We start from the raw sequence: 18,132 nt of genomic DNA on the forward strand, positions 1-18,132 counted from the left end.
TCCACAGCTGTAGCTGTAGCTGCTTATTGGTGAAAAGAGAGAGAATCTTTAAACACAACGCTCGTCGTTTTTAAGAAAGGTAAACTCGCTGGGGATCGATAAAGCCTCTGGATCAGTCCAGAACAACTGAATATAAAACTCAGAAGATGCTCCTGTGGAGGGTTATACTTCAAGATCTCTGACTGGATCATTTCACTGTCAATCAAAAAGGGATTCAGCCTCTGACTGATCATCCAATCATCATGCAGAAGCCCAGAGTCCAGGCCAGCCCACTGTCTCATAGACCCCCAGAGACGCTGAGCGTCCGATGGGCGGGACAAAGCCCAGCGTTTATCCAATGACCGTCCAGTTTCCACAGTGGAACAACCCACTCTGCGCTTCCCCGCTGAAGTCAGAAGATGCTCAGCGTCCGACTGTGTTAAAGCGCTGAAACGCTGCAGGGATGAATGAGAAGGAGGTGGAGCCAGTTACCAGTGATAGGAGCTGATTCTGAACTAAAGATGAAGGAATTCTAGCTCAGATTTTATCAATGAAATTTAAACACAGCAGAACATATCAACACTTTTTTGGGGGACATTTTAGGGGAAGCTGAACTTCCCTTGCAGTCTTAGAGCGATCGCCACTGGTAAAAACTAAAAATCCAGAATTATTTTCAGTTAATAATGTAATTTTTGGTGTAAGATTAAAAATCAAATATGATGCTTCTGCTATAGAATGATTAACAAAATAACTAAAATGCAGAGATCTGCCCAAAAAACTAACATCATCTGTAGCTCCGCCTTCCGAGACTGGACACTAGAGTAGTATACTACAAAAGAGACCTAACAGAACAGTCCTACTACATTCACATGTACTTTGGAAAACAGCCTAAGACTAGAATGAAGAATTTGAATTTGAAAAAAAAAAATAGTAATAAGATCATCTTTTCGACAAAGAATCCCAATTTTGATATATCGTCAAACAAACAAAAAAAATCACGATACATTGTATATTCTCTCCCACTACTACCAAATGTCTATTCAATCGCTAAAGACTCAGAGAAGTGTGAGGGCTGGGATTGACCGTCTGATTCAGGGCCGGTGGGTGTGGGGTGGGTGTGGGGGATTCTTAAGAGGCAGGACATCCCAGCATCCTATGAAAAGACCCAAGACTTGGACAAGGCCGTTTGATCCACATAGGATTACACAGGTCTTCACAAACCTCAGAGAGGAGTAACTGAGCCTGGTGTCATTTTATTCCTCCAGAAACTCACCTTCTTCTATCTCCCATCACTGAAATTCATCAGCTCAGTGAGCTTGGAGGTGAACAGGAGGATAAACGGTGTTTGAATTTAAACACACACATTTCCACCTCTGTGGCGTAAAAGACATTTACTTAATGTTTATCATAACTTAAATCCATGATACAAAATCCTGATTCTGAAACATGCAGATGTTTGCTCTGCGCTCTACAATAATCAGATGAAGTGATTCCTTCTGTTTTTATCTACTTCAACTTTAAAATTTCGTTTGTCCTCCTTTGGACAATGCGGGAGCTTCAACGCTCATGTTATCCCATGGCTTGGCTCTTTTCTTTGGTATATTGAGCATTGCGATGACTTTGTAAATGCTTCATTGGTTTTGTTGGGATCTTAACAGCCAATTCAACAAACACAGCTTTAACCTCTTAAATATGCCAAACATTCTCATAATTTTGGCCACCACTCGAAATCCTGCAGATTAACATTCCCACCTCCACATGGACCTTCATGTAAAAAGAGTGAGTGGTTAAAAAGGTGATGAAGCTCTGTTATCTTCATAAAAACACTTTAAAAACTATTTCTCACCTTTGATTGTAATTAAAAGTGTAACTCAATAACCAACTTAGCGCTTTAGCACCGGGGCTGGTAACAGCACCTGTTTTATTTGGAAGGTGTTAAAGGGTGTGACTTTGACAGAGGCTCCTGTTACTGATTGACAACCTCTAAATTTGACAAAGGAGAGCTGTAAAGTAAATCTTGAAGCATTTCTTTGGAACTTAAACCTTTGGACTGGATACCAACAATTTTTAAATAAAACTATCACTTTGTTTTAACACAAACTAAGCACAGTCTGAATGTCATGAGAGAATTTTAACAAGATATATAAAAACACTGACCCCCTGTAGAGTCTGTGTTGATAAGGAAACAAGGTACTCAGATTTATTTTATCTAACCAGGCTGTGAATATGCTTAAAATTGCTGTAAAAATCAACTTTTTTGAATGGGTGTGTATGTGGTTTCTGACACTTCTGATTCCAGCCCCTGGTGGACACTTAAGGAACTGCAGTCTTTGTCATTTCTTGCAGCTGGAGGTTGCAGTTTGAAAGCATGCAAATGAACCCCCAAATTATTTTATGCTGTGTTTACAGATTTTATTTTACGCCCTGTTAGAGCCATTTGTTGTATTTCGTTTTTTGTTTGTGTGAGTCTCCCAAACTTTGTCATTTTCGAACTCTCTGACTGCCACAGCCGGTGGTGTGTGCGCTCATGTGTGCTGTTGGTGATCTTAAAGGCTAATTGATGTTATTTTCGCACCTAAGCCCCACACACAGTCCCTTTCACGCATAAAATTTCCACACCGCGTAAACGCAAAAATTTCTAACCTCCAGTACGGAGACGCGCGGACAAGAACGTGAAAGAATGGGATCTCTAGTAAACATAGACTGTATATATATGCAGCTAGAGTCTGCAAAGTACAGACTGTGAGGGATTCTGGGAGAATCTGAGTGGGGCCGGGTGACAAAAATAATGATTATTTTTTTTCTTTCGAGAGTCTAATCACTTCCTTACTCTACCTCCCGACATATTTTACAATCCCTGAAAAAATACACAAGAACAGCATCTGTCAATCATCTTTAAATGTGACGTAAAACCTCATTTTTAACCTTGTATAACTAATGAAAATTTTCAGAAAAAAAGTGGACTTGAATAAAAGACAGCCAAATTATATCTTCAAATTACCACAACAATTGGATGCGAGAAACATTTCTACGAGGTGTATTAATTGATCAAAGTTTGACCACAGCCCCTCTGGGATGACTGGGGAGATGGATTTTTTTTTACCTTTACTGCAGCCAGCCACCAGGGGGAGCAGTTTTAGTGGAGACCTCACTTTGAGCCTAGCAAGATGACGTCCATTTCTTTTTACAGTCCATGCTGGTGAATAATTCATGGTATGAAGTTGCGGCCACTCTTGGCAAAGAAGATAAATCAGTTAAAGGAACCTGGAAAAACCTCAAACCCAGGTGTGTGTGGCTGGAGAGGCACAACATTTTTGACTGTCTTCGCTATCAAATTTTTTTATTTATTTTTTTTGCTTCATTCCTTTACTTGATATTTTTTTTTGTGAAAGGACAAAAGAAAAGATAGAGCCATTTACACCAATCACTGTTTTTATTTATTCATTTATTTACGCCTGAAAAAGCAAACACGTCAACTGTATATGAGCCATATATTAGCCTGTGACTCTTTTCTCTCTTTTCTGTACGAAACTGATCCCTTGATAATTTTCAGCAGCAGCACATCTGATAAAGACTGATTACAAAGTTGCTTTCACTTGATATTACGTTTTCACAACAGGTGCAACTTGCAGACAGGGCCTGTCGTTGACCCAGAAATGATCTGAGAAGACTGACACCAGCAGCAACTAGGACTTTTAAAACTTTTCCATAAAAATTTAATCAAAATGAATCTTCTCTGTTTTGGAAAACACTGTTTACTCGCTGTGCAAAGTTCCCCTGCAGCATTGTAATTCACAGACTGGTGGAAACGTCCTTTATTCCACAGCTGTTTCACCAATTAGTCTGAGACGGTCACTTTGACCTGGCACTCGATGAAAAGCTCAAGACAAACTACACAACAGACATTTCAAAACCTTGTAACCTTATTTTAACCAAACACAAAGAGATGGCTCAATCTTGACGTAAACACAGGTAATCCCACATGTTGCAGGAAATATTCGATCAGGTGAATCACTGTGCAGAGGAATCTGAAGCGAATGAGAAAGAATCTCTCACGAGCAAGTCGCTGAGTAACATCATCCTCATGGAAAATTTTCCCGGCTGCCTCTTTGACATCTCGCCCACATATTTTATAACACTGAGTTAATATGAGAGGGACTGGCGCAGCCACAGAAAGGTCTGGAAGGAGGGCAGATCCACAGCCCGGATAAGCAATCCAAGATGAAACGCTAACCAGGCCAGCCGACGATTGCTAGATATTTTTAGACGGCAGAAATGCGAGCTTGTTCAGATATTTATTTGGAGCAATAGTTGAAAGTGTAAGCCAAGTTTCTGCGGAGGTTTCTTAAAATCGAATTGTTTCTCAGAGGATTCTGGATGCTTCTTTAACTCCTGTGTGTGTGTGTGTGTGTGTGTGTGTGTGTGTGTGTGTGTGTGTGTGTGTGTGTGTGTGTGTGTGTGTGTGTGTGTGTGTGTGTGTGTGTGTGTGTGTGGGGGATATTTGAGGAAAAGTGAGATGAGAATGAAAGCCGAGAGATGGCAAAAGGATTTTTGTCGTCAATCAAGAAACGTCTGGAGCGAAGAGTTTTCAACCAGAAGGGTCTGAAACCATTTAGTTCCTGGTGAACTAGTTCCAGGAACTAAATGGTTCTTGTGGCCCAGTGTCTGTGTTTCCAAAGACTCTAGTAGGTTAAGTAAATCAGGCCAGGGATGCATGAGGAAAAAATAAATAAAAGTAATTGCAGGCACACAACCAGACCAGCAGAGGGCAGTAAGACAGCACTGCAGTTAGCCTGTTAGCATGGAGGGTATTCAGCCTATTCTGGTTTTGATTCTGATTTATTGCAGCACAGATGGATTTGATGACATTTGAGAGGAGACCAGCTCTAGTAGCAAAGCCATCACCAATCAAAAAGCTGTAAAACAACTTTGACTGGCAAAACATCGGACTGCTCTGCCGTCTAAAACACGTAGAAGGTAGAAAACAACTAATGTTTAAGCCTAAAAACGAACCAGATTATCATAAAATACTTAACTAAACTAGCATGCATTCCCCAGGACTTCTTCTGTGTTTGAACTATAGACTGTAAAAAAATGGACGTCATCTTGCGCGGCACAAAGTGAAATCGCCACAAAACTGCTCCCCCTGGTGGCTGGCTGCAGTATAGCTCAAAAAATCCATCTCCCCAGTCATTGTTATTTTTCTCACCAGCTCCACTCAGATTCTCTCTGAACCCCTCATAGCCACTACTGCACAGACTCTGGCTGCAAAACTGCTACCAATGGCGCCACCTGTGACGGGGGAATTTTGGCTTCAAAACTGTACAATGGTAAATGGCTGAGCCACACTGTCCACTCTTTGTCTTTGTCTCAGGGATTACCAGTCTACGTCATCATAAAGCTGCGCGTGCATCTTGACCGCAGAAGCAGTGTTTAGCTCCATTCATTCAGACGAGTTAGCGTTTTTTAAACACTAAATTCAACCTGTTATCAGCATCAAAATGTACGGTTGTTCTCTAGTCAGTTGTCAGAAACAATACTATACAACAGAGGCAACTCCTGTCAAGTTTTGACCGTTACAGCACAACCAGTGTTTCGGAGCTAATAGCAACCATGCTAACTGGTGACTTTCAGCTGATGGTAGCGGCGGGAGCAGTGAGAGTCACAAGTCAACAGGATCACACTTTACATTGAAACACCAGCGACATCTGCAGGTGTGCAATTAAATGTGTCGTTTTAATCCAACCTTAGTTCACCAGGTTTGACCACAAACAAGCAACATTAACTGCTGATATTCAAAATACAGATTTGACTTTGCTTATTAAATAAAAAAGTTAGTTTGAGGCCAAGATTATGACCAAACATGGACTCAATATAGAGAGTAAATAATGAGTGAACCTACAAATTTGTATCAACAGAAACAGATTTTATGACCAAATTAAAACTACATAATATTATGAAATGATGAACCAGTCTATTAACCCTGAAATACTCAACCATTAATATCCTGATCTGGTGCAGTTCTCTAGGCATAGTTTTCTGGTTCTTTTATTACGAACCGGGTCTCAGGCTTAGCAGTCTGTGTGCCCTTTTTGGTCTGGGAGGGTTTCTAATTTATTGTCACACGTTTACATCCGGGTCTGTCACAGTCTGGTTAGTGTCCACAGATAATGCTGTCGTGCGCATCAAGTGTCAGTTGTGTGTTTCCTCTCTGGGTACATGCCAGATTTCTCCGCTAAAAAACGTCTGTCCAGCTAATATCTGTCCACATGCTGATCTCTTCTGTCTGATTTTCAGTTTAAAAATGTGTATTTTGGTGGTTAACTTCCCCATGTTGGTTGACAAACCATTATCCTCCGCAGTGCTTCTGCACCCATGTTTTTGTTGTGATGTTTTAATTGTGACCTGCCAAGGGACTGCAGATGTAAACTAGCTTTAAGATAACTCTGGTACAATGCATCAAATGGTGACATTTATGTTGAATATTGTACATGGTCCCTTTATAAATAAATTAAATTAGATTAAAAATTAAATTAAACAAATAATCCCTCTATATATGGTCAATGGTTTGATCAGCTGTTGTAAACTGGATATCCACTGACACGTTCAGCTGAAGGTCTCCAGTTTACAGGGTCACTCTTTAAACTGGAACACCGGGAGCTGACAGAGACACATTCACTCTATCAGGCTTAAGGAAGACCACTGGTTAGGAGGTACTAAACCAAGTCCATCACAGGTGGGGGTCGTCTTATTGTGTACAGAAGGAGGGGGAATAAAAACACTGTGGCTGCTCTACCAATCAGAAATGTTCAGCTTGCAGGCCCCGCCCCCAAAGTTTTTAACTTAAATAATTTCTGCAACATAAAGCTGTAGTGGTTTTTGTCCATTACATAACATTTAGTGAGGGACATAACATGAGAAAAAGCAGGAGGGTGAACATTTCATGACGCTCTGACACTTTAACTCTATGTGTTAATATCTCGGCTCTTCGCTCTTAGTTAGCATGCCTGCCGACCTTTGGCCTCGTCGTATATTCACGGGGTGTCGGGCAGCTGTGGTTATTTCCTCTGTGAGAAACTACCCGAGCTGAAACCTGTAAATGGAGGCGACGGTGGGAAGATGCCCCGATGGGGATTGTTGCCAAATAAAAAGGATGAGTCATTCGAGAGGGAAACTACATCTGACGAGTGATAAGAGATCTCCAAAAGCTCGAGAAGAAGGATCAGAGATCTCTTCTGTGATTTAACCATTCAGTGCAAGTTTCCCCACTTTATGTAGTTTTTTTTCTTTGACATCCTTTTCAGTCTACTTATTTAATTCTTTAATTTTTTTTAATCTAATTTCAACATATGTGTATATATATATTTTTTTCTGAACAAAGCTTGTTATTATTATCTTTATTTTTTCTTATTACTTTGCACTCTATTTTTTCTATTTTTGTAATATTAAGTGTGTGTTTATAATAATTGAACAGTCTAATTCCTTGTATTCTTGAGATACTTGGCAGATAAAAGCAATTCTGATTCTGAAATGGAGCAAAAATACGAATAAAAAACTTTAATTTGTAATCAGATGTCAGACTGGAGCTGCCATTTATATTTTGCCTGCTGAGTTAAGTGTCGTCCAGACAAACTGATTTTTTGTGCCCTGAAATTTCAACAAAAACTTGGTAAAAACTATAAAAAGCTAAAGCTGGTAGAAATGGGAAGGATTTTTGAGATTCTGTCGAACATTTAGTCCAAGCGTGGCGAGATAATCCATCCTGAAGTCATCATTCCTGATCCCTGTTCGAGCGTTTTTTATGGTTTTCCGAGAAAAACAACTTTTGACTCCAGTGTAGTTTTTGATCTGGTCCACCTGAAACAAAACCTGACTCTACTGCCCCACTTCTCTCTTCATCTGGCGAACCGTTTGGACTCTGATGGTTTTATAGTCCTTTTCCACCTTTTTATAGCGCCTCGGTGGCACAGAGTGGACTCCTAAAATGATATCAGGCTCCTCCTCAGCCGGTCTGATTTACAGGGAGGACGCTGGCAGGGGATGATGATATTTCAGGCGCCGGCGGGGGGGGATTGGTCTGAGGATCCTGCATTTCCATAAACAGGAGCTCCATATCCATGACTGAGCCCTCTCATATATAAACACCCTGAGGAGGACTTCTCCACACCGCCCCTGGCCTCTGTGTCCTCCTCGTCTCTGTCTTCTCTGTAGGTGAGCCCGTTTTTCCCCTTCCTCCTCTCCTCCTCCTCTTCGTCCTCCCTGCATGCCTGAGCAGAGCTGGTTCTTGATCCAGAGCAGCTGAGTGGAGTTTATTAGATTTTGGGGAGACCTGCTAATGCGATAAAAGTCCTGACCTCTGGGGTTTGATGATAAGTGAATAGGAATGTGATCCAGGATGAAGGAGAGGGCTGAACGCTGCGCTGAGTTTGAAGAGCGATGACGGAGCTTTGGATGAAAGATGCTGCTGACTTCTGCTTGATTTTGTTGAATTTTCTTTTTAAATGATTTCTGAAAGAAAATTTGAGTTTTTTTATACTGCAACATTTTAATCAGAAGCTTTCTGAATTTTCTCTTTTTTGGTTTTGTTTGAGAGCTTGAGATTGAGATTTTCAGATTGAGAGCGTTACATAAATTTGCCAAAGGATTGTGATGTTTGTGCTCTTCTTCTGTTCATTTTTTTTTTTTTTTTTTTAGAAATTTAATATTTTATTCAGTGGTGTTAGGATGTCAGGAAGTCAAAGGTGGATTTTTTTTTTTTTTTTTTTCAAATTTATTTATTTATTTTTAACATGTGATTGTATCTGGCTTTTGAAGCTTTTTACATGTTCTGAAGTTTTAGGAATGCACTTTTTACAGTGAAATTTGACTTTTAAGGACATTTAAAAATATGATAATAATAACTAAATGATAAATAAACTGATGTGAATTGGTAAAAACATAAGCCAAAAAAGTCTCGTTTTATTGATAAATGACCAAAAATCCATTATTTGATCAATTTATTGATACTTTTTGAAGTTAAGAAATAATTTTTCACTTCTTGTTGTTGTTGTGAAGATTGTTTTCTTTTGATATTTGCATCAAATCTTAATAAATAATTAAATGTAGTTGACGTATTTTTAAAGTTGGCTTGAGAAACACTCAAAACAAAAGGAAGCAGATCACTTGTTTTGACGGTTATTCTTTTTACAGTGCAGTTTCATTTAAAAAACACCTTATTTGGAAAATTTTGACATTTTGCTTCCACATGTGACCTTTTCTGGTCTGGAAATGTTAGAATGGAAAAAAAAAAAAGCTTTCATTGTACTTATTTTAACAAAGCGTGTTTTTACAGTGTGTTGCCAGTTTCTCAACGCTTGTTTGGATTGTTTTGTAGGTTTTGGCGCTCTGGTTTTAAAGATGGAGAAATGTTTCTTGGAACAAGTCTTGAGCTTGTGTTGTGTGATCTTTGAACTTTCCCTTTTCGCCTTCAAATTCTGACTTAATGAGATGGAAAACCGAAGCCTTGATTATTTATAGTGTAAAATAACTTGAAATCTGAGTCCTGCCCCCAGGGGTTTGTTCTGTAGTGTGTGTGTTTGTGTGTGTTTGTGTGTGTTTGTGTATTGACAGCCGGCTGTGCTGGCATCGAACGCGCTGCAGCAGCACATTCTGCTGGAGGGTTTCCTCCCCACGTAAGGAATTGAAGTGTTAACTCCCAGAGGAGGTTCAGACTTGAACACCTGTAAAGGAGCTTATCGCAGGCGTCACAAGCAACATCTGACCCCCAAAGTCCAAACTTAGCGCTGTCAGCACTCAGCTGCTCATCAACTGTTTTAATAGCTCACATTTCATAGAGAGGATTCTGATATTTAAGCTCAGAGCAGATGATGGCAGCGTTTATTCTCTCGCTCTTTGCTCAGTCTCTTTTTTTTCTCTTCATACAGGCTGTGAAGGAAACGAACCGCCATCATGTCTGAGTGAGTGTCCAATCCCTTTTCTCTTATCCAGCATGGGAGTTTTAGTTGTTTTTCTGTTTTGTTTTTAAATGAAGATGTATTTCAGGGAAGCAGGGGCGTGTCTAGACTGTTTATCTGGGGTGCCCCAGCTCTGGCATGAAGTATGTTTGCTGGGTGCATGTCTGATCAGAGGTGGATGGTCATACACAGATTATATAAGTGCAAGGGAGAAAAAAACACCTGCATCATGTCCTGGTGAAGGTTTCTGAAAAGTGTGCCCCGCCCATACTAAGGGTGTGCATCTCAGGCTTAAATCCTATTCAACAGGCGTCTCCTAGCGATTGGTCACTGCAGGTGTGTTTGATATGGAAAATACTTCACGGGACACACACCCTGTGTATGGGGCACTGATTGCAAAGTTGCACACACTACAAATAACATTTTTCCACATTTAGCTCTAAAACCACTTTTTCTGCAGATTTAGAGAAATATTTTTGAAATATATTTGTAAGATATTATATATAAATGTTGGACGTTTTATCTAAATGTTATAAATGAATGTCCTGATTTAAAATATTTAACTAAGTTCCTAAACATTTAGTTTAATTCTAAATATCTAGCTAAGACTTAATATTTCTCAAAGATTTTAAAATCTTTTTTTTCAAAGATTTCTTAATATTTAGTCAAGATTTCTAAATCTTAAGCAAATATTTGTAAATATTTAGATAACATGCAAATTCACACTCCACACGCCGGAAGTACCAAAATATAAGCTGGAGGAAGCGATCCAGCCAAGTGGGATTTTGAGAAAGTCAAAGACAGTCGGCTAAATCAGCCGTTAGAAAAAATTAACGAACCAAATGCTGTGATCTCGCTGTTGAAGATTCAAGGATTTACAGGATTTTAATCCGGCCGACATTGAAAGAAGTAGAGCTTGACATTCTCAAAATCGCTTCCACTAACTTTTATTTTAGTACTACTCGGCAGCAGTAGAGTGAATAAGCATATTGGCTAAATATTTAAAAATCTTGACTTAATATTTAGAAACCTTCTTAAATATAAGAAATCTCTACAAAAGATTTATAAATCTTTGATAAATATTTCGTCTTAGCCAAATATTCAGAATGAAAACAAAATGTTGAGAAACATAGCTAAATATAAATATATATAATATAAATGTTATAAATAAATGTCCTGATTCTGAATATTTAGCTACATTTCTAAACATTTACTTTTCATTCTAAATATTTAGCTAAGACTAAATATTTCTCAAAGATTTATAAATCTCTAGCAAAAGTTTCTAAATATTTAGTCAAGATTTCTTAATCTTTGCAAAGATTTCAAGATATTTGCTAAGATTGCTAAATATTAAGTCAAGATTTCTTAATCTTGACTTTATGTTTTCTAAATATTTTGCTACGATTTCTAAATATTTAGCTAATTTGCTAATTCACACTCCTGCCCGTCGGGTAGTGCCAAAATAGAAATTAGAGGACGCAATTCTGAGAATGTCAAACTCTACTTCTTCGATGCTGGCCTGGTTTAAATCCTTTAAATCCTTAAATCTTCAACAGTACCATCACAGAACTTGTTATGTTTATTTCTAATGGCTGATTTAGCCAACTGTGTTTGACTTTCTCAAAATCCCATTGGGCTGGACCACTTCCTCCAGCTCTTATTTTGGTACTTCTGGCGGCTAACATTTGCATGTTAGCTAAATATTTACAAATCATACCTCAAGATGTAGAACTCTAAGCAAATCTTAAATCTTAAATCTTTGCTCAAAATTTAGAAATCTTGACTAAATATTTTGAAATTTAAGCACATATTTATAAATCTTTGATAAATATTTAGTCTTGCATACACTTCTTGTTAAAGACAAGCGAAGTCGCCCCCTTCAGGTCTTCCAAATAAAAAACAAAGTTTAGACACTTCTACATCTGCTTTAGTTTCCAGACCTCAGTGCATGACATCCATCCTTGTTTCAGAGTTATTGAACCAAACCAACAAGTGAAAGAAAATTACTAACACCACATTATTTCTGCTCCTTCCAGTAAAAAGATGACTTCGAGCCGCAGGCATCATCTGAAGGTAAGAAAGGATCTTTTTATATAAATATATATATCCAGGCTTGAAAAGGTGAATAAGACTGTTTTTTACCAAAGAATCAAAGCTGCTGATTGGAGGAAGTTATACCACATATCTGAGAAAGTTTTGACACTCTGTTAAATGTTAATAAAAACAGAAGATGATAGAATCATTTAAAACTACAAAAATGTGCCAATTTCTACATATAAATACTTTCTCAAGATAACTCTAGACTGTTTACAAGCTCTGTGGCGCCCCCTGCTGGGGAAATCTGTCAGACACACAGTGGACTCAGTGAAATTTACCAAATTTCTCAGAGAAGTCAAGCCCCTAAGAATAGATTGAGCTGATCCCCTTTTTATGGCACGCGAACAAAAATTAAAGATATTTTCAGGTGTTGAATTTGACTCTTTACATGACAAAATGACACTTTCAGCAAAATTCTCAGCAGTGTTTGGATTTTTGCTTTGGAAAGTGTTTCCTATGAGAGCTTTAAGGTGGATTTTCTCTTTCACTGACCGCTCACTGAATCCCTCCTGCAGAGTTTGATGCTTCAGATCGCGGCTACCATGATCGCGCAGGAGAAAAAGGACATTGTAGCCACCAAGGCGGCCTACATGTCTGAGCACTGCCCTCAGCCCAGCTTGAGCGGAGACCACAACACTCTCATGGTGAGAAATTCAACAGTTAATCACAATTATTAGTACTGGAGGTTCAATATGTGTGACATGTAAGCATGTTTTTCTGCTGTTTACATGAACTAAAATGTTGTTATTTAGTCAAATACTCCAGAAATCAGAGCACATGCTTCACCAGAGCAGCTTCCCAGGTCATAATATAGAGTTTACTTATGTTATAGTTAACTTGGATAGCTGCATCACTTGTTACGCTGACGATGTTCACTTTTATCTCACAGTCAACAATTTGTGCCTGAAAGAGCCCATGTTCTTGCTAACAACAATTGTTTTGTAATTGTGCCTCTACAAAACAGTGATGTTAGCTAAAATGCTAACACCAGTATTATATAGAGGGGGGAAAACTTGAACAAATGCCTCAGGGAGATCTTGTTTTACAGTTTTGAGCCTTTATATCAACCTTTATTTGACTGAAAAACTGTGAAATGTGCTTGAAATGGTTCACAGCCTTTCACAGCAGAGATCCTGGCCAAATTTGCCAAAGCCTGCGTACAGCACTAATTCCAAAAAAAGCCAGATTTTTGTGAAACATGTCAGTTAAAAGAGCTATTTTAGTGTTTGAAAATTGTTTAAAGTTTTAAAGAATGCAAAGACCAGACATTACATTACATATATTACTGCTATTATATTAAATGTTGAAAATGTTGATTCAAGACAAGTACATTCTTTTTTTAAATTTGTAAGAAGTTTGAAACACTGGGACAATGAAAGGTAACACTTTACTTTTGAGGTCATCACACTTCGGTAATAATTGGACAAAGTTTTTTCTTATTTCTTTAAAATTAGCACATAACTTCTTTAAAGTTAGAACTTAATTAAATAAAAATAAACTGTTTTTTTTTTTAAATTTATTTACTCCAAATTGCTGGGTAAGAAGTTGACGATCAGCTCATAATTTATGTTTTTAGAAGTAACCAAACGTTTCTGCTATTTCCAGAGAAGCAGGTGAGAAATAGCTGCTTAGTTCTTGAACACAGAAGTTAGGTTCATTGTTTCCTCTGATAATTACCTTTGAAATGTTAAGTGAATAATTGAATTTCCCAATAAGCAGTTGATAGTTAGCTATTTGTTATTTAATTTCACCAAGCTCTTTAGTACCCAGTTTGTTCATATGCACAATTGAGGTCACATTCAAAATGATAAACCTTAATTAATAGGCCTATAATGTTTTACATGATACAACTGAAGGCTTCAGATGTGATATTCACCAAGAGTGGGGTTGTAAATTGGCCTTACCTGGCTGTGATAGACTCGTTTCCACTAGCCCATCTGAGCAGCAGCTCTTCGAATTTTGTTTTCAGAGGCGGGACCTTCAGAAAAATCAGTAGCTGGTGATTGGACGCCCGTTCTGATTGACACACTCACCACAGACCAATCCACATCGAGCCACGATATGACGTAGCGTATGTGCGCCGCCGCTGAGAAACAAAAGACGAACAACTAGCCTACAGAAACAGGAGAAAAAGCCGTGATAATGGCGTTAGACGACAGCTGCCGTTTTTGTAAAATTAACTTAAGGATCAAAGGAACGCTAGGCACGAAAGTCTGCTGACGTCACGTCTTCTCGTTACTACCGCTGCTCCCGCACTTCCCGCCTCTCTTCCCTGATTGGGCCGTTAGGAATTAAGCCGAGTGAAACCGTTAAGCAACAGAGCCTGGAAAGATGGATCTGCAGGATTTCAGAAACTGAATCAGGCTGGTACATGTGCTCTGCAAGGTTAAAAAAATCCCATAAAAGATTTAGAGAATCTGTAGAAATCAATGTTCAAAATCAAAACAAATACTGGATGGATGATAACTTCAAAAAAGACATGACTCTGCAGTGTAAGTCACTCCCATACACCAGAAATGCAGGTAAAAACTACACCATTCAAAAGGGAAACGATAGATAAACACAACGCAGAAACAGCAACGACTCTAAAACAGTAAATAATTTAGTTAAAGCCAGGATGAAATTGACCCTTTATGCCTCGTTTTCTGTTGAAATGAACAACAAAATTCTCCATACACATTAATTCTAACCCCAGACCAAGCAGACACTCATCTGAACTGTGGAGTTTCAGGTAAAACATACCTGTGGATGATCATTCATTACTTTTTTCTGTAGTTTCAGTGTAAGGATGTTTTCTGTCTTGAGGATTACAGGTGACTGTTTGACGTACAGATCAATCAGGTTGTCTGTAACATGATATCTTTGTGTACCTTTAGGAGACCTGCAAAAAGCTTCACGCCCTCATCGACAAAGTGGATGAGGAAAGGTACGACATGGAGGTCAAAGTGGGCAAAGCCGACAAAGAGGTATGACTCCGCCTGCTCTTTAGCCGCCCAGCTAGCCTGAAAAAAAAGAAGCCAATGTCACTTCTAAACATCTCCATCGCTTTGCAGATTGAAGACTTGAAGATCAAGGTGGTCGACCTGGCCGGCGTGAAGAAACCCGCTCTGAAGAAAGTGCGTATGTCCGCCGATGCCATGCTGAAAGCTCTGCTGGGCTCCAAACACACAGTCAACATGGACCTGAGGGCCAACCTGAAGCAGGTGAAGAAGGAGGTCAAAGAGGAGGTGAGTGTTCAGAGAAGCAGAGTCACATGGGTAAAGAGAGCGGAAACAGATAAGTGCTGGTCTGACGGTGACCTGTTTGTGTCTTTCAGCCGGCGGAGGCGGTGGGTGACTGGCGTAAGAACATTGAGGACAAAGCTGACAGGAAGAAGATGTTCGAGACCTCCTAAGGAAATCAGCTTTGCTCTCATAGTTGCTCTGAGCTGCTAGGACTTTTTATGAAATTTGTGGATTTTTGCATTCAAAAAAGACCTTTTGTTTCATTAAATCTGTCAGTTTCAGCTCAGTCTGCTGTTGTACATTTGTAGAGACGAGGAGTTCCCCTTAGTGTCGCTGGATAGCGTTTCTTCTTCCTGTTCACTTTTGACAACTTCCTGCTGATAGTGTTTTGAAATAAATGTGTTTTGTTTCCTACTCCTGATGGTCATGAGGTATTCTGTCTTTGACTCCGTGATGCACAACACTGCAAGCAAAACACTGACGCACCTGAATGATCTTTAAACTTCAACATGTGGTTTGTTTCTGTTTGTTTTTGTCAGACGTTAAAGAAAAACTCCCTCAAACAGAACCAACGCTTGTTTTTTAACCCTGATTAAGATATTTTTCCTTACAAAAATTATGTGCAACTTTGGAACCAAACTTGGTGGTTAGATTTAACCTGTTGTTTATCATCACATGAGTTCTGTTTGATGGTTGTTTCGAGCTTTAACGGGTAGTGTTGTGCTCTTTGTGGTGCTGTGCATGTCATGAGAGCTGAGACACAATATCTGTATCTTGAAACCACGTTTTGATGCCCAGGAGGATGTGAAAAGTGAATGTTTAACTGGTCAAGCTTTATAGAATCACAGGAAAAAGTTTGGTTTTCTGTTTCTTTAAAACAGAAAATATAACCCTACGCCTGTGACCTGTGAGCTAGTAATCTAAATGTAAGATTTACTTACGAGCTTTTCTGGTGCTTTCTAACTTTCTTTATCACACTGTTTTTAAAGTTGTCTTTAAAGTGAGATTATTGAAAGTTTCAGAAAAGCAAGAAAGGTTTTCAGTTCAGGATGAATGAAAACAAGTTCAGTTTTTGATCCCTGGTGTCAAAAATGAACAATAATACCAGTGTTTAAACATTATTGATATTCCCTTTTGCATGACCTTTTAGCATAACCCTTTAACTTAAAGCAACAATGCTCCAACTGATTGTAACTTGCACCCAGTGATCAATATCATTCCTTGCCAACATTCTAGAACCAAGCATTTTCGAACCCAGCATTCTAGAATCCAGCATTCTAGAACCCAGCAGCATTCTGGACATTAGCGTTCTAGAGTCAGCATTCTAAATACCTTTGGTGTGTTCCAGTATATTTAAGAAGTTATAAATCGAAAGTTTCTTTTACAGTTTAAGTCAACAAGTAAATTCTTTTGCTAACACATAATGCTATAATTCTGTACTTGTAATTGTTATTAATGTTAAGCTCAGTGTATTGATGCCCACAGAACAAGTACATTAGCTGAAAGTGTCCTGGCGTTATTACTGTGTCTGACCACAAGGTGTCAGCAGAGGACTTAGAACCCAGTGAAAAGACCGATTTCAGCAGACCCTGCTGGAAGAGAAGGCCTAAAAGAGCTGAGCTGTTGTAGACTGGTTTAACACCTGCGTTTGTGACCTCTGACAGTTTGATTAGTGATGTAAAAAACATGCATCTGAACCAGTGGCATCACAGTTTGTAAGAACTGTACTTAAAGCTCCTGTGAGGAGTTTTCAACAGGTTATGAAACAGACTGAAATTGATACTGATGCCTCTCTCTGACCTAGAAAAACAATCAGTAAGAAGATTTAAAGTATTTATACAAACTGACAGTTCCTCACAGAAGCTTTAAGTAAAGTATGGGGACACATTTGTGTCACTTTATGCCAGCTTCATCTCAACTTTAAATCTATCTGAAGTACTTTGATAAATTCATAGATTCAGATTATTATATTTAACGGGCAGTAAAATAAAATACCTTATGTTGTATCCAACTTAATTTTTTTGATGATTAGAATTCTGAGTAGAATTTGATGAAATGTATCAAGTTCTTTGACAAAAATGTGGGAACACGTTCGCTTTATCTTGAGTTTTGGTACTAAACTTTCTTTTAATGAAACTTTTCCTTCTAGGAAAAATCTAAAAATTACTTTTTCATATGTTTTTATGCTATTTAATGATTTAGCTGCTTTTTTAAAATTTCAATTATTATTATTATTATTATTATTATTTAAAATAAATAAATAATCATAAAAAAATAAATAAAATGCTTTAGCAGCTTCAACTTAAATAATATCTGACTGGCTGAGCAGGTAAAATGACGTCAAACTGGCTCAGAAATTCATACTGGAAAGGTTTTGTACCTGGTTCATCCTCTGCTGTAAAATTGTTTTAATGAATCAGAGATGGAAACTGTTGTGTCAGTCAAAGGGTGAGTGACTTCCCTTTTTATTTTCTGATTTATGTTGTTTGAATCAGCAGCTGTTCAAAGTTATTTAACCAAGTTTCTGCTCCTGTTGTATTTTTAGTGATCGTCTTAATCCAGGACTGCAGTGACTCATTTCACACAGCAGCAACACTTCAAGGTATGTTACTTTTTGCCTGGTGTCTTCATATTTGAGATATAATGCTGTCATTTTATTATTAGTTACATGAACTTTTGATTTACTGAATAATCCTTCAGTTCTGTATTCTGAGTTGGGCCATTACTTTCCAGCAGCACTCGGTTTTGGCGTCCCTCAGGGCTCTATTGTAGTTCCTTTTTACTTTCCATAAGATAAATGAATTTTTTTTTACATTTTCAGGCATTCAGGGCATTTTAGGCTCACCCTTCAAACCCTTCCTTACCCTTCTTGGTACTTA

General features: G+C 38.4%; 1 protein-coding gene across 1 annotated transcript; it reads left to right on the forward strand.

The window, feature by feature from the left end:
* The first annotated feature begins 8,110 nt into the window (after positions 1-8,110).
* LOC141796430 (troponin I, fast skeletal muscle-like) lies at positions 8,111-15,627 on the forward strand. The gene is made up of 7 exons (XM_074677539.1): positions 8,111-8,190; positions 9,903-9,935; positions 11,969-12,005; positions 12,545-12,673; positions 14,906-14,995; positions 15,083-15,256; positions 15,346-15,627. Exons 2-7 carry the CDS (start codon positions 9,928-9,930, stop codon positions 15,421-15,423), a joined length of 516 nt encoding a protein of 171 aa, XP_074533640.1. The 5' UTR covers positions 8,111-8,190; positions 9,903-9,927; the 3' UTR covers positions 15,424-15,627.
* The last annotated feature ends 2,505 nt before the right edge of the window (positions 15,628-18,132 follow it).

The sequence above is a fragment of the Halichoeres trimaculatus genome, unplaced genomic scaffold (assembly GCF_033239565.1).
Source record: "Halichoeres trimaculatus isolate MK-OKI-2021-1 unplaced genomic scaffold, fHalTri1.1 fHalTri1_scaffold_10, whole genome shotgun sequence".
Lineage (NCBI taxonomy): Eukaryota > Metazoa > Chordata > Actinopteri > Labriformes > Labridae > Halichoeres > Halichoeres trimaculatus.